Source organism: Phasianus colchicus, chromosome Z (genome assembly GCF_987193195.1).
Source record: "Phasianus colchicus chromosome Z, bPhaCol1.hap1.1, whole genome shotgun sequence".
Taxonomy (NCBI): Eukaryota; Metazoa; Chordata; class Aves; order Galliformes; family Phasianidae; genus Phasianus; species Phasianus colchicus.
In genome coordinates this window covers 64,024,125-64,044,633 of record NC_143476.1, presented here as the reverse complement: position 1 = coordinate 64,044,633, position 20,509 = coordinate 64,024,125, and the positions used below count along the sequence as shown (strand labels likewise).

Below are 20,509 nucleotides of genomic sequence, written 5' to 3'. Positions count from 1 at the left end.
CAGGAGGCAGTCCCCAGTTACTAAGACTCTACACCTCTTTGGTGGCTCTAGTTCTGATGTAGCTCTTCAGTTGCTTAACATGCTTGTTTCCCACGTTTTGTCTGCTATCTGCACCCTCCCTTTCTTCCAGCCCCAGAGCCTTGTATCATGAGCTGAGAACATTCTGTGTTCAAAATACAAGTCACACTTATGCAATTTTGTATTCTCTGACCATATCTTTGTGATAGAATTTAGGGCTATTCATTTCCCACAGTGCTTTCCATGTTGCCTATCAGGTTCTAAGTCGGGCCATCCTGCCAGTTTCTTCCAGATCATTTCTGAGCATCAGATCACACTCAGACCCCAAGGAAAAAAAGTACTGAACAATATTACCATGCATGCAAATTCTTCAGTAGCTCTGTCCCGTATGCTACAATTAGGTCTGTATAGGCTTGTTAGATCTTGTCTACTCGATTAGTGTTTTCCAGCAGGCCTACAATCCAACCTAAATTGAACAGACATTAAAAGACATGTTTTGCTAGTACAGAACAACTCCATCTAGTTCAACAGTCTGTTCTTTTGTGTATGGTACCTGAAACTCTTTTGTTCACTGAACTTATCCCAACATTTTTCCTCCTAATGCATATTTTGTAGACACATGATGTGAAAGTACAGTGATATACTCTGGTGCTGCATTAGTTTGCATGACCACAGCACACAAAACATAATCATAACACACAAAGGTCTCCTGTGAAAACATCCACTTAAAGTGCTAAATCACTTATTTATTCTCCCTCTAGATATGTACCAGAATGGTGTATGTTAATAAATAACTGATTCCCAAATTTAGGGAAGAACTCTAGCACAAAGGCAAAGCAAAGCAACTTTTAAGAAGTGTAGGTAAAATGAGTTATTTCCAAACAACTAGCTCTCACTGTTCCATTAAGAACAAAGACTATTCTTACGCACTGCAGTCCTTAAAATTACCAGCTGCTTTGTGTTTATTTCATGGAGTAACACATGTAATACTTTTTACAAGAAATAAGAAACCGCAGTAGTAGAAGATGAATCTGCTTTTCATGAATGCAGAAATAGATGGACACTGAAACAGCAGAAGTTTCTGCCGTATTTTGCTGCCGTAATCAGCAACAGCAAATTTGCTCTCAACTATTAGTTCTGAAAAGTATATGCAACTCTGCTACCAACTCCTTCCCCACATTACATCTTGTTTCAAGGAGAATCTTCCTGTCCAGGCAACTAGCCAGGGATTTTTATTTCAACATTTCTCATCTCAGATAATTTTTTAGTATTTCTTGACAGTGCACATAATCCACGTAGCTCTAACTCAGTATGTACCCAACATCACTTAAAGTATTTGCACTCAAAGCATAAATACAGCACTGGCACAACAAATGAAGACAATTCAAGCACACCTTTAACAAGCATATGGAACATACAGTTTTACTGATTGACTTTTACATTTATTTATAAAGCCAGAAATTTACAACAAATTAGGTATTCCTTATAATTATATAATTTAATAAAGATTAAATCCTGAGTTAGCAAAAGTTATTGCTTCATGGAAGTTCCAGAAACTGCTAACAGGCATTTTTACATTATTGGCTCTTGGTATGAATTCTTCACGTAGTACTTTTTAAAAAGCTATAAATCAGAGGCAAAACATAAAAATCAAATATGGGAGGATGGTAAATATCAGTGCAGCTTTTGTTAACTTGCTGTGCATTAACTTGAGTGCAATACACAGCAAATGCTGAGATTCAAGACAATCAAAACTAAGGTTTTCTTTCCCCAGTCACTAATAGCACAAGTTTGTTTTTAAAATAATGAATGCATCACATATAGACTGTACTTTTAAATCAGATACAATCTGCTACAAGTGAGTGATGATTGATTCATGTTTGTGTAGAGTATCAAATGACACTGGTTTTAAGATACTGATGTCCAGTTTGGTATAACTACAGTAATTAAACTGCTGTCTGTAGTCCAAGAGTCAGTCAACAATGCTTGCAAATAGACCTTGCAAGAAATAAAACTGTTTCTTGACACTTACCTACACAGCTACAGACTAATCTGAAGCAAAAATACCCGAACTGGGAACTACTTTCTATCACAGCTCACAAAAATTAAACTGTTTTCTTCCATGTGCCCTGTAAAACTTCCCAGTACTAGCATGTTTTTACTTGAAATTATGATGCATGCACAAAATCTGCTTTACATGCTATTTGGCAATATTCATGGGACAAAGAGAAGGTGAATATGTGTTAATCATGGCATGGTGTTGATGTCACAGAATGTTTTATATTGAGTTTGGCTGTAAAGGAGAAGAAACAAAACCTGTACAACAACAGGTCAATGGCTTCACAATTCAAAACCTGCCCAAACTGTAAGTTATTCTAAAAATCACAGTCATTTACAAGCCCCATCCTGTAGGAATAGAAACAAGAACAGCGACTCAGAAATAGGAGACATTCTTTTAAGGATGCTTCTTGGTATTTTTCCTTACTGAAAGCAACCCATATTTAAAGAAACAAATGTATTAGCAAAGTGCAATACTGTCACACTACTACAAGTCTCTCCAAGGGAGATACCAAAATTTAGCCAATTCTAATAAATTAGAAGATAACCTGAAATTTAGAGTGGATTAACTATAAAACATCCACTCAAAGAAGTGGTGACTTGGCACTCTTACATAAAAGACAGTGAGTTAAATGCTTGTACGTTGATACTAAAAAGTCATAACAGGAATAGAAGCACAAGGTGACAGGTGAAACCTACCCACACAAATTCCTGCACTGAAAAGACAGGCAAAAGATAGAAACTATGTTTTTAACAGAAAGACATTAAATGGAAATGATAACATGGATTGTCATGGTTTCACTCAAATAAATAATTACCACATTCCAGAATACCAGCTTTTCTGCATTGTGCAACCTACACAGGCATCAGCTTTCAGTTACTTCATGCAGCAACAAAAGCAACATCTAGGATTTTGCTATCCCTTCCCCCCACCATGTAAACAAGCATCTCGTAGTTGAATATTTTACTTTAATAGGACGGATAGAACAGGTACATGACAATACCCTGCGGAATAGTTCAGTTCAGTTGGAAGAGATCTACAAAGATCACTGAGTCCAACTGCCTGTCCACATCAGGGCTAATCAGAGGTTAAAGTATATGAGGGCATTGTCCAATTGCCTTCTAAGCACTGACAGACATGGGGCATCAACCACCTCACTAGGAAGCTTTTCTAGTGTTTGACTGCCTTCACCGTACAGAAATTTTTCCTGATGTCCAGCCTGAACTTCCACTAGATGTAGGTAGAACATGCACGAAGTACATGTCATATTTTATGCCATATCAAAATAATTTCACAAGGCCCTACCATTATGATTACCATTGTATCGTGCTAACTTTACTTCCTCAAATGCGGTTTTCATGTTCAGAAACACACTAGTCAAACTGCCATTTCAGAGGAAGAACCAGCTGAACTGTATTTGCATTGACACGGAATATCACCTTATCCCCAATAAATAGCCACACTGCCAAAGAAACACTATTTGTATCCAACATATTTAAAACTCTTGCAGAAGTCTCCAGTATCTTGGTAGGATGTTTATTACAGTATCCTATGTTAGAGATATTACCCTATTAGCACTGCACTACTATTAACATTAAAAAACAAAAAGGTCATAAGTGCAGGACCAACCAGAAGAAAATGTCCAATTTGGAAATCTCTCCTGTAAGGCATAAAGTTGAGGCGATTTCTGATCTTCCCCAAAAAAATAGTGTGCTGCTATGGCAACGGAGACTATTCCATCAGAATGGTTTTCTGAGGCCTGTAGGTGAGAAAGGACAATGCAATATTTATGACTCCTCGTGGATTTTAAACATAAAATTAATCCAGATGTACTTTTCCACAGTCCTAACACCCATGTAACAAACTACAGCCCACAGATCATTGTTCTGTAAGTTAAAGCATTTCATATCTTCAACTGAATCAGTATCATCATGAGCTCAATCTGAATTGAAATTGCTCTGACATGTTAGAGCACATGCTCTAGACTCACTTGTAGGTATACATTTTGCCAACAAATTAAGACAGAACTCCAGCACGGTATTTATAATGATCTTTCCTCTTTGAATCTTTATCATGACGAGTATTTTATGCCTAGTTTTGCTTTTTCAGTCTTGTAAAGCTTGTTACACTGTAGATTCCTGTTTGCCTTTATCATGTAACCAAACAATTCTTATAAGCATAAGTGTTTATATAACATAGTCCAGGAAGGAACAATGAGCTTCTCTGAACTTTCATATGTTCTGGTAATATTTCCTCAATGTTAAACCTATAGTAAACTCCACTGTTAAAGTGGTAATGTGGTAAAGTAGTAAAGTGGTAACTTACAAGTCTAGAAAAAGTTATTCATTGGCAATCTAACAGTGGCCATGAGGGATCATAAATCCTACTGCAATCAGAATGCTGGAAGCTGTTGCATTGGTACTTTACAGAAGCCTTATTTCCAACCAAAAAATGAAGTATGGAACACAAAATTTTTATGATTCTCTTCAGACAGATAAGTTTACAAAGAAGAATTCCCTGTAACCTTCCCAAATAAGCAAAGTATACAAAAAGAAAACTATTTACAACAGGAAAAAAAAACTGAAATAATGAAGACAGAACTTGAAAAACTATGAGGTTAAGATGAGAAAAATGCAAGCTTAAGACCTAAGATCATGGAAACAAGGAAAAGATTCTCCCTTTGACTGTTTGGCAAGCCGGAGGACAAAGCATCAAAATCTGTGTGAGCTGATTTACGAAGTAGAGAACCAACTTAAAAGCCCATGAAATCACCAGGTTTCCAGCAGCAGCATACTTACTGTCAGCTCTATCCAGAAGTGCCACGGTGTAGCCTGCAGCCCATGGGAGTAAAACACAAAGTAGTCTCCTCCTACGCTAGCAACTGGTGTTCCATCTCCAAGAGACCAGGTGGACAAAGCAGACCCTTCATGTGGCCGAATATACAGAGACATATGACTTGGACCTGCAGGCAAGTATCTAGATTTAAAAACAGCTGAAAGGAGAAAGAACATCTGCCCCTCTTTCTTTCATTCCAACAATGTATTTTCCTAAATAGTAACTAGTAAACTTTGCATTACTATATACACACCTTGAAATCAAAACAGAGCTAAACTGTGCTCTCTATAGAAGAGTCTTCAAATATTTCTAAGCAGTAAGGTAAATTAAATGTAAATGGACTTTAAGGAGGGACTTGCTAGAAGAAGATCAAGGCTTACTCAAAATAGACAAGGCATCAATCTCCCAAATAACAACTGAAACATGACAACCACAGTGTTCTGAAACTGGTGAGCTTTGTGCGATTGGCACAAACAAATTCATTTTAGGAATGGCACTGTACACTGTAGTATTGGAATTAAACTGGATCTATTATGAGCATAAAAATAAAAACAAATCACAAATTAGAAGCTTCAGTCACTCACCAGATACTTCAAAGCTTAACCTCACAGTGTTCCAGGGCGTTAGCTCTTTGGTGAGAACTTCAAAGTGAATGGGGCTTTCTGGAAAAATTGCTGAAGCAGGAAGATACCAGTTTTTCCTGAATGAACAAATAAGATTTTAATTTTATCTCAGTGAAACACAGTTAGAGGTACAAAAACATGAGAAGAGTAAAGCTTTTGTACAACTTAGCTGACTGCTCTGTTAACACATAAAATATTCAAAAGCTATTTAAGCTAGCAGAAGGTAGTTAAAAATTAACAACTTACAGAGAGCCAAACACTTAAAAGACACAATAACAGAATAGTAGTCAACATCACTGTTCTTATTTGTTATCTGGACCTGCCTGAACCAACAAACCAATAAAATAAGTAAAAATATTGGGATCTCCAAAATTGTTTATTTTTGGTCACAAGACTTCTCAGGTATAAGAAACAGTTTCACCAGATGAAAAGTAGCTGCTGTGACTATCTACTCTAACCTTATTCAACTGAGTAGAGGAGGGGAAAAAAAGGAAGAAGCACACATAGTGCTACTTTGAAGTGCCCTTTAGAAACCCCTCACTTTCCTCTCCACTGGTGCTGACATCAGTTTTCCCACACATCAACTTCCAAATCTCCTCCAGCAGACTCAGTGATCTCTAGCACAGTTTGTGACAGAAGACACTGTATCTAGACAGAAGTTAAAGCGCCTTTCAAGCAGAAAGATAATTCACTTTTTGGGTAAGATTAGCCTTATCTTTCTTCCCTTACAAAAGGGAGACTGCATAAGCAAGTGGCTCAAATTAAGCAGTGTTCACACCAACCGGAACATGAAATGCACAGGCAGAATCCAAGGAAGACCACAAAATGGAGCCCACTCCTCACACGGAGTTCTAATGGTGTCATTGATTTCAGGTACATGAGGAGTTATGTGAGATATTCCATTATAATCAAATCCATTAATCCATATACCAGAGTCACTTTTAACCACGTTTCCATCTAGATCATGAAATCTTCTGTTCATATGCTGGAAGAATTTTAAAAAGTAAATAAACTAATTAAAAAAATACACAGTTATATGGCAGTTTGTGAAGCTTGCAAGACTTATAAGTAATTCCCAAATATCCCCTACATCAACCCTTACTGTATTTTCAGTATGCAACACATACTTAAATATTTATGAATACAATTACATAGGTTATAAAAGTAACATAAAAACATAAATTCAAAAGATAGCTATGCCTGTAAATATTTACATTCACTTCTTCAATGGAGACTGCTTACTCTTGTATCTAAAAAAACACTAGGAAAAAAAACACAAAACAACCTCGTCTCCAGAAAATAATATACCAAACATAGGAACTGAACGTGAGAAACAGTACCAGCTCTTTCAAATCCAAGAATAATTATTACAGCTTAAATCAAGCAAGCACCAGAAAAGTTACTTCTTAAGAGTTTAGGCATTTAAAAATAACAACCAAAACTACACCAAAAAACTCTCCTGCATGTAGCACAAAGGCAATGTAATATGCAAGTCTCTTCTTACCTGAAGAAAGACTCGCTTAGGCTTTGGATTAGCTGCATCAGAACTGTAAGGAAAGAAGATTCCACTACAAACGAGAATCAGAGTGACTAGAAACACAGCAGTTAAAGTTATTAGCGTCGTTTTTGTACTTTTGACAAGGTAAATGAAGTTAATCTAGAGAACAAAAAGACAGCTCAGTTATAAAACTACAAGGCTAAGAAATAAAATACACTGCATAACTCTAAAATCCAATTACGGAACCGCAAGTACATTAGAAACACAAGGAACTTTCTTGCAATCTCAATATTTGAAAACACAAAAAGTACATTCTAGAGGTCAAAAAAAAAAAAAAAAAAAACCTCATTTTTCTAAAACATATGACAAGAAAAACCTAGACATTATGCAGCAAGGATGTCATAAAAAACCTAAAAAATTTTTGAAGTGTTGTATAAGTTTTGTTTAGCTACATACCGTACTTCATCTAACATGAATGCCTGTTCAAACTCCAGTATTAAATTACCCATTTTATTATATCATTATAGAGCAAAAAAATTTTGAAATCCATTTCAATTACGTCTTTCTGAAAAATGTAAAACAGGATCTTCCCCATTTCTTAGAATTTCCTTGTATTAACATTTGAGATATTAAATGGTATCATTAACTTCGAACAGCAGCTTAAAAAAAACACTGATTTTTGAGTCTAGAGAAAGCTTTAAAAAAGTTTTAAACATTTTAAAATTCTACTTACAAAATAGGATGACAGAATCATAGTGCTGGCCACAATAAATCCTGCCAACACTACGTCTGGTGGGATTTCTGAACCACTTCGTCCCATTATAGGAGTAAACATTTCAAATACAGTCCAATTGAGATACATCATATATAGATAGGGAACAAACATTCCTAGCATGTACATCACAACAAATTTCATTGTGGCACCTGCAGGACACAAAATGCAGAACATTACTAATACATCCATCCACTGCTGCAAGGCCAGTGTGCAAGTCCACATTCAATATGAAGACCTTGGCGAGGCCTTCATTTTACCCAGCCAATGTCAATATGACTCTCCTAGGAACACTGCAAAACAACTCTCATATTACTAAAAAACATACACCAGACGTTTTGTTCCAAAGACTGTTTAAGTGTTCCATTTTTATAACAATGTTTACCATAAAAAACATTTGATCAATTAGTAACCCCAAATAATAATGTTCTTTTTAGTTTGAAATATAGTATGCTTTTCAGTATGTTTTTCTAAAAAGGTTCTCCACAGTTTCAGACTGTCTTTGGTTGAAGAACACATTCTTGTGACAAAAACGTCATACGTACTCTAACAATTCTCTGCTCCTAAATTGAGTTACTTTGCTTAAACAATACACACCTGGAGAAAAACAATATACAACAGCAGGGGGCAGAGATTTTGAAATGCAGTCTTCCCCGCCAAAAAACTCATACCTTTTTGTCTGAATTCTTCATGGATCATCAGCTTTGTCAGTAAAGGAAACGCTACCCACAAAGTACAAATGAATGCTGAACAAAGACCAATGTGAGTAATCATTGCCAATAATATAGACCAAATCATCAATGAGGCATCAAAAAACACATCTCCCAAGTACTGGTCATTCGTGTTCTGTAACAAAAAGGGAATCAATCACCACTGAACAAAAACATTTCATGTATCAAATGTCATAAGAATTTATAAACAAATTCTGATTTCTCATATGAGTTGTTTGTCTTGGACAACTCAATTTTAAAAGGCATCAGCCCTGACATTTACACTTATTCATGATGGATTGTTTTGGGTTTTTTCTTTTTTTTGCTAGTAGCAAGAAGGACCACCTTCCTGGATGGATTTAAGGAAGTACCTAATTCCATTTCAGGATATGAAAAAAATGGGGGAAGTGAGGAAATACATTTGGTAACCCAAAAGTTTCTTCTCAAAACAAAAACATTATTGATCCACGAGTACCTGGACTGGTAACAGCAAACACATTACTTCATCAACACTTAAGCATTGCCTCTAATAGCCAAATGAGATATTAGCTTCCAAAAATTTTATGCAGATCTTCCTAGGTATAATATAACTTACAGAAGCATACTGTAACCTAAAGCATGCCAAGAAAACTGAGATGAATAATATCTAGTTAAGTGATCTGTTCTTCAGATAATCATCAGATAAGAACTAGATCCAGCACCTGAAACCAAATAATTATCTCCTGTCTGTGAAAGCTACTAGAAAACAGAAACTTCCCTTCTGTTTTGTAACAGGACAGAACAGGAGAGAAAGAGTAGGAATACTAAGTTGCATGACAAAAATTTATGTTATGATTTAGATGAAGTAAAGAATAAAAATACTAAAAGATGCATTAAAAGTACCAACATATGATTACATTGAGGGAACTGTCCTGTAAGTATGTTCATAAGAAAGAGTTTGGAAAGGATCAAAAGACCATTCGAGTACAGATATAGAATTTTCTGAACTCCAAGAACGTTTAAAGATATCAAAAAAACTCAATACTCTAGCAGTTGTTTTGATCTCTTATCAACAAGCTATGGGAGAACAAGAGAGTGCCACAGGGAAGAAATAATACATTGTCTACTAGAAGGCTTTTGATTTTTTTTTCTCTGAATCAACTGATACCAGTCATTAATGAGGACGAAGCCCTAAATCAAGGAGCTGCTAACTCTCATTTAACACAATAACCCCTATGAGCAAATGCTTAAACACTACAGTCACCGCTCTTTAACAGTGGCAGTGAAGTCATTCTTACCTTGTAGTAGAACTTCTTGGCTAGCGAGTGAACGAGAATGAGCTTAACTACAGCTGCAGTGCCATACAGAAAAACAGAAACATAGAAATGGGTATACCAAGAAAGAGACCGTCCAACGAGAGAGATGAACACCGCCACAATAAGGACAGTTACAAGTGTGGAGATCCAACTTAATAGTATTAATCCAAACGCAGTAAAGAATTTCTTCAGGTTATTAATTGCTACAAAAAAGAAAAAAAGTTTCACCCAACAGTCATAAATTCTACTGCAGACTATCATCAATATTAAAATTACAGTATAAATTGTGGTAATGACCAAATAAGGAGTTTGCTCTGAAGTGTTCTTAACTGCATGGTCTAAATCACTCGGCCTATTTATTTTCTTGCAAATCTTTTTGCAGCATTTCTCACTGCAGGATTAATCCCCAGAGGAAAAGTCTACCTCCTTGGTCACCACATTATTGATGATAACAGCTTTTCTAGAGAACTGGTGAAGCCAACCACCTGAAAAATCTCAGAAAACACCAGAGTTGCTTTTCTTATAACTTTTTCTTATTCTGGGGAAAAAAAAAAAAAAGTTTTCTTGATACTACTTTTTTTCTTTTTCTTTCTTTTTTTTTTTTAATAGATACACTTCCATGCCTCAAATGAAAGTGTCTGATTAGAGGGTTTGATTTTACACACTTCATTAAGGGTGGTATCTTGGTATTTTTTCCCCTGTTTTCTGTTTTGCAATTTCCTCCTGCCTTGGCCAGCTCTTCAAGAAACATGTTTCTAAGCCCTACCCACATTAAGAATAGAGTTTATACAAATGGTAGGCAATTTTTTTTTTTCTTTTTTAAGATTTTTGAAAACGTTTAAACTAAATCTTCATGAAAAGATAAAAGCTATAATAGCAGTTCATGAATGGTAGGTATCTGGGCAATCACAGTTCACCATAAATATTCATACTTGAAACACAAAGTAATTCCTGCACACCTAAAATTTTCTTCTTAAGTTTATCAAATCAGAGAAGCATTTTAGAATGGTTATGATTGAAAGGGATATAAGGAAATATTTTTTCTTTATCTCCTGAGTACTTCTTACTCTTTATAACATAGTAGTAGATCAAAAACAACAACAACAGCAGATTTACCTCTGGTTTTGGGCTGTAATACTTTCTTTCCTAAGTAAAGAAAAGCAATTGCTGCTATTATGTAGTTCATGATGGTGCCAACACGAGCAGGATAAGCCAGAACAAATAAACCAAGTACATCAAAGAATACAACATTTCCATGTCTATACTCAAAAGATTTCGCCAGCATATCTGACGTAGCTAGGTATTTCAGCATTGCTAGGATATTGTCACCTATTAAAAAAAGAGCAAATACACAACAGAACTGTATCAGAATTGATGAATTAATACACTGTATTATTTCATGCATTTAAAACTGCATTGAAATATCCATAACAAAAGAAGTCAATATACAGCTAATTATTTTGAATTCCTATTTGAAGGTATAGACTACGTATTTTCATGAGGTAATCTATACAGCTATTCTTGAAGTAAGCTTCAAAAGCTTTATATACTTAAATACTGTTTCAGTCAATGAACTAATCTATCTTTCAGCCTAAAAGCCCTTCAAGTCTCATATTAAAACAGTATACCCCAAGCATCAACAGAGGAGTTTACCTTTCTGTTAAACTTCTTTCTCTTTTCTCTGCCCCTAGCACCCAGCTCCGTGTTTCACCCTTCAGCTATGAATTACCTGACTTTCTTTCCCTCAGGGACTATAAGGTAGAGACAAAGAGGCTATTTTCCTTCGTAGCCTACATGTACTAGCCACTTTTTCATCCCACATAATACCTAAGTTCAATGTTAATCAGTAACAGGCCTTACTGAGAAAAAAAGGAAAGCCAAATGCTGAACAATGAACTATAAATTAATGGAACCACTCAAATGGCTGGATTATAACTTCAATTAGATGCCAAAATTTCAAATCAACATTAGTTACGGCGATAGCTTATTTTCTCAAGTTGCTCCAGCATGTTCCCTCTGTATTTTAAAGGCATATATTCAGTTAACTCTTTTCCTCATCAACAAGTAGTTTTTAACATAACACATTTCTCGAATTAGTAGTCTTACATCAAAATGAAGAAACAGCTATGTAGTTCATACTTGAGGATTTTGTAACAGTTATTTAATTCTTGAAACTAACCTGCTCGCTGAATGGAGTCTGTTAGAATTCTGTCTGACGTGTCATATTTTGTATGATAAATGTAGCCATTTTCAATAAATGCCAGGTCTATTCCTACAAAGAGAAAAAAACATGACAAGTTGTGTAAATTCAAAAATATCAAAACAAAAATGAAAGCCTCAGATAACTTTCACAGAAAACACTGTTCTATTTTGTAGCCTGCTTACTTTCCCCCAAAATGAACAAGTTGATGTATTTGGAGATACCTGTTGTTACTAACATACTGATTACACGACACCTGCAGATAAATCTATACAGATGTCTAATGGAGAAAAACATGAAAATTGTTAATCGTATCAGCATCAGAAAAATGTATACTTACTGCTTTTCAAATATTTAGTAAAAATAAATCAATAGAAATAGATCCACTCTGAAGGCAATACTGTGGAACCACAGGAACACTTTTTCAAGATGTCAGTGTATCCTTTTTACTACTGATTATAAAACAACTTTGCAAAAGGCCTGTCTGAAAACTCTTCAAATGTCCAAATAATTTGTCATGTAAACAAACAAAAATTATCAGAGAAAATTTTTCTACAAGATGAATGATACACTCAGCACACCCCCCGTTCATTCTGAGCAACAGAATAGCCTACTTCTTATAAGCTTAGACAAATAAATGGTTGCATAACATCCATTGACATGTTTTTTGATAACACACCTGGAACATTACCAAAGTCCCTGTAGATCCGGAAGTCTGTATCAGCTGGGATAATACCACTCTGAAATATTTCCTGTGCCACCACAGATGCAAAGGGATGTTTGGCTGCAAATACATACGCCTGTACCAACCAAGGATTTTCAGGCCCTAACAGAAGATGAACAGAAAGCTTACAACAAATACTTTCTGAATCTCAGTTAAGACAAGTATCTATATTGTAACAAATAACAACACACAAAGAAACTGTGCTGCCCCACAAAGTATACTAAGTTCATTTATTTAAGTTGAAGGTCTCATACAATTCAGAGAATTAGTCACAGGTGGAAAAATACATAAATGTCTTGAGTGTTCAGTGGCAAGATAGATATGCCATCTCCTAAAGAAGACACAGGACTAATGCATAAACCACAGCCTTTACTAGAATCTCCAACTTATTATCTATCACACATCAAAATTATTTGCTGAAAAGTCTCTCTGCTAAAGCATTCAATGCAAGTAAACAATGAGGCAGCCACGGTAGCAGGAAGTATGATTTAGATGAAGTAAAGAATAAAAATACTTAAAGTATGCATTCCAACTACAACAGAGCTGAAGCTTAACAGAAAAGTTTTGCTGCTTTCTGCGCAGCAGCTTGAGTTCTAATGTGTAAATCTCTCTGCAAAGATTTTGAAAGAGTGGCCTCTTTCAAATTAAGATTAAATAAAGCACATGATTTATGAGTACGCAAGATCCAAGTGATATCCTAACCTGTTTGTCTCCATACTACCTTGATGTACAAGAGAAACACAATTTTAGTACTGCTCTACCGCTCTACACAGGTTTCCAATCTATGTGGGAAATTCTGCCACAGTGCTTCAGCTTGTGTGTTCTTGAAGCTGCAGAGCAACTTACTTATGACAAAGGGCTGAGAAAGAGGCACAGTAGTTCTCCTGTCTTCTAGTTACGAGACACTTTCAATACTCTTTCAAGTCTACACTGCTTATTACCAGAACTACCCCCGGACACAATACGTGCTCCTACCTGTTTGAAAAACAAGTTCTTTTCCTCCTACACCTGCTGCCTCCAGGTTAATAAAAGCTCTAATTGACTTGGCCCACTCATGTTGTGTAATGAAGCCGTGACTAGCCTTGGTGAGAAAGAAAATACAGGTTATACCATACTCTTCCATACCAGCCTAAGAGTTATTTTCCATCACATATGATCACAAGTCAAACTCAGACAAGGCATTCAGATCATTCGTAACACAAACAGAACAGAAGATCAAAGTCTTTCAATTAAATTAATGTGAACAATAGTCTTAAATTAAGTATATTTTTCTATTCTATTAGAGCAAATACATTTTCCTCAGAATGTTAAGACTGACATTTAATATTTCAACAGATGAAACAAAAGTGACAGCTGCAGTCACTCTTCTACCAGGCTCTTAATTCACAACTTTGATGTACATTTTATAATTCTGGCATATTCTTACCTGCAAAATATTTTCTTCTGCTCCATTAAATAGGAATATGACAGCATGCTGAAGGGGCTCTGATGATTTTGAGAGAGTGTAAAGTATTTCAAGCATCACTGAGCAGCTAACAGCATCATCACTGGCACCTTAAAATAATAAGCAAACCAGCATGGCTTATAAGAAATGCACAGAATTGCAACAAAGAGCTGAGACAAAAAAGTTTTACATTCTCTCAATCATTTAATCTAGCCAAGATATGATTATGCCAAGCCTTTGTATATTTTCTGCTACAGATTGTACCCTGAATCTATTAGTTAGAAGCAATAGCAGAAAGAAAACTAATGTTCAGAAGTCAAACAAGTGATGTACAGAATACCAGATCCAATAATATTCTTCAAGAGAACTAGACTAACTAGGTGCTAAACAAGCGAAGTGCTCACATACCACAATTAACAAAACTAAACTTTTCCATATAAGGGACCATAAGGAATTCCACCCTCTTACAATACAAGTAAGTAACTGGACACACTCTGAAAGTAACATTAAGGACAATATTGCAAAATAAACAAATACCAGAACTCCTTTAAAACACTCTAAAATAGAAAGTATATGTTGCAATGTAGTTTTGTGACAGAATGCTTTCTAACACCTTTCCAGTTTCATTAGAGGAAAAATCCTTTTTCATTTTGGCCTCAGTGTTCTGCTCACAATTCTGATCCAATACTATTCCAGACTTACATCCACTTCTTCAAACTTCCTCCCACTCCCTATCAATCCTTCATCTTGATTAAGCAACCATATTCTAGGTCTCCCTTGCCCCACTTCTCTCACTTAGGTATAGCTGTAGCACCTGTCTATCCCACTTCAATCAATAAAACTTTGGAACAAAGAGAGAAATGTTGTATCATTCCCAGTGGCCTGGGCTATACAGATGATGCCTACTTGCACTGAGATGATGACAGCAGTTTGTAAAGCATTACTTGTCATAAGCCGCATCAGAACAATACTAAGGCAGAGTCATTAGCTGCTGAAACTTTTCAGTTCATATATAAAACGTAGCTTTTCCAAAGCCTGCTATTCGGCAGAATTTAGACATGTCTCCCCCTTCCACAAAAAGGGTGTATCTCACTGAAAACTTTAGTCTATTGTATGCAGGTACTTTAAAATAAGCTAATAAATATGAATGTATATACAAGGAGAATCTTTTCAGTACATTGTTCTTTAATCTAATTCTCAACAATACTTCATTTTGCAAAATGCTTTCCAACAAATATGTGATTCAAAACCCCGATTATATTACTGCCTGAATTTACCAGTAGTCTACTTGTAGTCATGCTGAGTTCTTTTTGTCCAATTCTGTGTTGAGAATTGGACAAGGAAGCAATAAATCTGGCTGAAAACTAAACACTTATGGTCTCTATGCGAACCTAGGAAAAACAAAGGTTCAAAACACATGCGCATGCTCAGAGGAAAAATATTCCCAAACACTTTATATACAACAAAACAGCAAGCAAGTTAAAGCAGATCTTAAGACAAACATCAGTTATACAAAGAAACCCTGCTGTCAGCTACACCTATAGAAATAATTTCGAGGACATTTCTACCTTCAAGTTTATTAGAAAATAACCAAATAGGATGTGTAAATTGAAAATTAGGTACCATTAAAACAATAGAAATAGGTTAAGTCTTTAAAGCTTAGGCATTTCCTTCAGTAGCCTTTTTCGTACACTCTTCTATAGCTAAAAAGGTGCTAAAGCTTTCTAATTCTGAATCTTAAACGGTTTATTGAGTTTTTCTTTACTCCAACAGAGCACTGCGCTACACCATTAGCAACAGTGAAAAGTACTTGCCTTGAACTTCAAGAGATGTGTACACAGCAATATCAGCGGCAACTTAAAGAAAACTTTAAATATTTCAATATCAGAACTGCTTTAAAATGTTTGACTAATAACAACACCTAAAGGAAACATATCAAAACTTTCATACTGAGCTGACACCTATTCCATCAGCATGCAAACAGATGCACTGATTAATCACACCAGGAAAACTCTGTAAGCATCAACAGCAGATCACATACTATTATTTTAATTTTCAGGTATACCACTCATTGAAACGTCATCAAGTCATGCTGATTCTGCTTAAACAAAACATTTTTTTTCAAATCAGCTCAGTTATAGAAAGACAGAAGAACAGAAAAGAAAAGACTCTTGCTCAGGTTATGTGCAAGTTTCACAGCAGGAAAGTGAAAGAGCAGTTCCTCACTGCTGTGATAAAAGGATGCACTGTGATTAATGGCAAGCATATAGGTTGATTTCTAACTCCATTATAAACTTCTGCATGATTCTCACTAATAACTCATGAGGCCTCATTTGGAGAACTGAGGTCAGGCCTTGGGCCCCGAACACAAGGATGTGGAGCTGCCAGAGTGGGCCCAAAGAAGTGCCACAAAGATTCTCAGAGGGCTGGGACACATCTCCTGTGAAAACAGGCTGAGGAGCTGCTCTTGCTCTTCTGGAGCCCCCTCTTCTCTACACTGACCTCATTGTGGCTTTCCAGTATTTAAAGAGAGCTTATAAACACGAGGAAGGCTTTCCACATGGGCAGCCTGGTCTGGGGGGTGGCAACACTGCCCACAAAACAAACATTGGAACTGAACTTTCCTTAAGGTCCCTTCTGACCTAAGCCATTCTATGATATTCCCAACTCTGTGCAAGACTGGTGAAGTACTTCTGATTCAGTCTACTGACTGAATAACTGTAAAGAAAGTAACTGATGGATACATAACCTAGTGCAACAACCTACAGAAACATGCACACCACGTACGCATCTAAAAACAGTCATCATTATATTATACTTGCGAAGTATTCTTTAGGTCATAGCAGTTGGACTATAAATGCAGTAATAATCACCTCTGCAGTTCCTAAATCACAGACAATGTACAATAATCACAGTTATTAAATATAATTGGAAATATATCTTGCCTAAATATAACCGGAGGTGAAAGAAAAGTCCTGTATTCTCTTTGTTGACAGAAAAGAAGCACAAAGAGTATAGCAAATGTTTTGTTTCTCAATCTAAGACTCAACTGTTTCCTCAGTAATAAGGATTATTTGTGTGCACTAAAGAACAGAAAGTTTACCCCCCCCCAAAAAAAATGTAGTGCAGGCTGTTAATTAAAAATTCTAGGTAAAACTACCGTTAGTGACTGAAATCTGTAGTACTTTCTAGCTGTAATAACTGGCATACACCTGTGGCTATGTGTTACAACAAATGTATTTGAGTGATTTCTAGTTATACCTTCCTGGCAACGATATACCACGAACTTGCAAAGGTGATTACAAACATGTTGCAATAATTGTTTAAGATGATTCGATTTATAAAAACGCTGAAGGTCAAGAACTAGGAAACACACAGCGGTGAAAGTAGCAGTGAGAGACATACATACCACCAAAGCAACAGTACCTTAAATCTCTGATCACCATAGTCTTTTGAATGAGAAGCTTTAAATGTGGGGGGAGAGGGAACAAAGAAAGAAAAAAAAAAAAAAAAAAAAAAAAAAAGGTATAGCATAAGGACACAGTACTAAAAATTTGAGATAAAACATACCAGATGGCATGGGGCAAAAAACTGGTTAGTGGGAGGTGGGAACAGACTCCAGCACAAAGCATTCCATTACAGGAAAATCAAGTTAAAATCAGTACAGAAGTATGGAAAGAGCTGAATGATAGGTAGAAGCAGCATAAGTGACATGCCTGAGGAATGAATTAAAAGAAAGGCAGACATAACAAAACTTCTCAGAAATCCAAATTTGACACCCATAATTTGCTGCCTACTAGAAAACAAGTTATATCCTAAAACATGGCAACTAAAATAGGACTAACCAGTCACTCTACACATAGTGAATTTCACTGAAATCAAAGAAGTTAGTTGACACACGCAGTGTTCTAGCACTTGGCTATGACGGTTTTAGCTAGGAGAAGACAGTGAGCCAAGCTCTGTAGCTTGTGAACTACAGAGAAATACAGGAGCAATAAGTGGACCTACCTGGAGTATTTGGTACAGAATCAAAGTGACAGTTAGATAAGACAGCATGCTCAGCTCCTCCTCGAGGTTCCAGCTTCACTACAACATTGGTTATGTTTGCGTAGTAGCTAGTAAAGCCTCCTAGAAAGTCAATGCTGAAGGAGCCTGTGGGTCTCTGTATGTCTACAAATATCTTGTGAGCATCTGTGCTTTCAGTTTCTATTGCCTTAATTTGTTGCAAGAGGTAGTTAACTGTAAGAACTTCATTTTCTGGACTTCCAACTGTTCTGGGCCCGATTGCCGTTATGTTGTCAAGGTATCCCCTGAAAGACAAATTGTACAATCTGCATCAACACATTCAGTATTTATATATCTTTATCTTCAGATAAGTTTTAGCATTTTTAAGATTAGCTTTAACATTTTCGTACATTCTTTAAATTCAAAGTTCACAGTAAAAGACTAACACTGGTAACTTTACTCAAGACATCCAAGACGGTAACAGTAAAGATCATAATAGAACCAGAGAATCACAGGATGGCTTAGGTTGGAAGGGAACTGAAAGATCATGCAGTTCCAATGCCCTGCTGTGGACAGGGCTGCCCCCCACCAGCTCAGGCTGCTCAGGGCCCATCCAACCCGGCTCTGAGCACCTCTAGGAATGGGGCACCACAGCTTCTCTGGGCAGCTGTGCCAGGGCACCACTGCCCTCTCAGTAAAGAACTTCTTCCTAACATCGAACTTAAATGCCCCCTCATCATCTACCTGCGTGAAAAGCCGCACCCTCCTGCTTGTAAGCACCCTTCAAGTACTTGAAGGCCACAGCGAGGTCTCCGGAATCCTTCTTTCTCCAAGCTGCACAAGCCCAGCTCCCTCACAGGAAAAGAGCTGCAGCCCTCGACCACCTTTATGGCCTCCCACGTAGGAGGCCATGCAGCACTGCTCTCTGTCCAGAGCTCCTCACCCCGTCAGCCACGACACTCAACCCACACACAGCTCTCCACACCACCAGCCCCAAAAGCAGCACGGCGCGCCACTGCGAGCGCCCCACACGGGAGCCGCAGGATGGCGGGCAGCGCGCCTCCCGCCCCCCCTGTCTACCTGGCGCGCTGCGCGCTGAACTCGCGCTCCCCGCGTCCGGCGGGCGGGCTGAGCAGCTGCCGGTGCGAGACCTGCACCAGCACCCGCAGCACCAGCAGGTAGAGCAGCACCAGCGGCGCTCCCCGCGCCTCGCCCAGCAGCCGACGCCGCGGCCCGCCCCGCTTCTTCCTCTGCAGGTCGGCCTCGCCGTCCTCTCGCCGAGCGGGTGGGGAGCGGCGGTCGCCATCCCGTTCGCCGCCGCCGGGCGCGCGTAGCCGCCTCACGGCCGCCGCCGCGCCGCGCTCCATCGCCGGCGCGCTCGCTGCGCCGCGCTGACACGCGATACGGAAAGGGCCGAGGGTCAAAAGGCAGAAAAGAGAAAGGAAAACCGCCCCGGAGTGGGGGTGGGCAGGGGGCTGGAGGAGGCGCCCCGCCCTCCCCGACGTGAGCGTTCGCTCCTCCCGCCCAGGGCTCCTCACTCCGCCTTCCCTCAGGGCTGATCGGCGCTGTTGCCGCCGAAACGCCCGTGCGTTGAAGTGCGCGTTCGTTGTGCATTCTTGCTGGCAAGGAACAAGAGCCTGCATGCCCTGCTCTGCACAAGCGGAGGCGACCCATTGTCATCGCTGCTGATACGCAGCACCCACAGCCTCACTGTGCTCTCATGCACTGGTTGGTTTCCATTCGTTCCAGTGAATGTCAGTGGTTGCCATTATTTTTCCGTATGGCGGAATTCATTTCCACACCTTCGCTTCATACGCACTTCCATGTCAGACTGCCCCACCGATGCAATTTGTCGCACAGCAACAAAACGTAACAGAACATTGGTGGGAAGGTTCAACCTCTACTGCCATACCACCAACACCCACCTCTGACGTTGTGGGACAACGTAACAAATAGGAGGCATTACTTTCAGGCAGCCCTTGTAGGCTGAGGGGTTCCTTTTCTCCTTTGTTTACTTTTAATTCCTGCTTCATTTCTTTCACTTACCTGTGTTACCTCTGTCTTAATGACTCGGCGTTATCAGGGCATAGACCCAAGCTTGGTGCTTAACAGAAGATTTTACACTAGAAATAGCTCCACTCTGAAATGTCCCAATGCAAATGTTTTCTTAAGCATACAAGTGTATAATCAGTCTGATGCAATGCTTGTAATACAGATGTTGAAGCCTCTCTTTGAAAATGTCATCTTAATAATCTGCATACTGGTAATAACGCAAAGAAGTTGTGGTTTTAAAAAGATTTGGCCAGGTATTCTGTGTAGATTTGCA

The 20,509-nt window shown here is 38.0% G+C and overlaps 1 protein-coding gene across 1 annotated transcript; it reads right to left on the bottom strand.

The window, feature by feature from the left end:
* Positions 1 to 981: 981 nt before the first annotated feature.
* ERMP1 (endoplasmic reticulum metallopeptidase 1) lies at positions 982 to 19,570 on the bottom strand. Its single transcript, XM_031606140.2, has 15 exons — positions 19,264 to 19,570; positions 18,187 to 18,488; positions 14,161 to 14,288; positions 13,710 to 13,815; positions 12,690 to 12,836; positions 11,990 to 12,082; positions 10,927 to 11,139; positions 9,793 to 10,013; positions 8,477 to 8,651; positions 7,767 to 7,957; positions 7,040 to 7,192; positions 6,318 to 6,520; positions 5,497 to 5,612; positions 4,876 to 5,039; positions 982 to 3,836 (listed from the first exon to the last, which is right to left on the bottom strand). Exons 1-15 carry the CDS (start codon positions 19,548 to 19,550, stop codon positions 3,672 to 3,674), a joined length of 2,664 nt encoding a protein of 887 aa, XP_031462000.1. The 5' UTR covers positions 19,551 to 19,570; the 3' UTR covers positions 982 to 3,671.
* Between the last annotated feature and the right edge of the window lie 939 nt (positions 19,571 to 20,509).

Excerpts from the sequence above, each read along its gene's own strand:
- ERMP1 (XM_031606140.2), bottom strand. The coding sequence starts at position 19,550 with ATGGAGCGCGGCGCGGCGGCGGCCGTGAGGCGGCTACGCGCGCCCGGC. Across the intron at positions 8,652-9,792 it reads CCAAGAAGTTCTACTACAAG|AACACGAATGACCAGTACTT; the intron begins GTAAGAATGACT and ends TTTTTGTTACAG. Across the intron at positions 3,837-4,875 it reads ACTTCTGGATAGAGCTGACA|GCCTCAGAAAACCATTCTGA; the intron begins GTAAGTATGCTG and ends TCTCACCTACAG.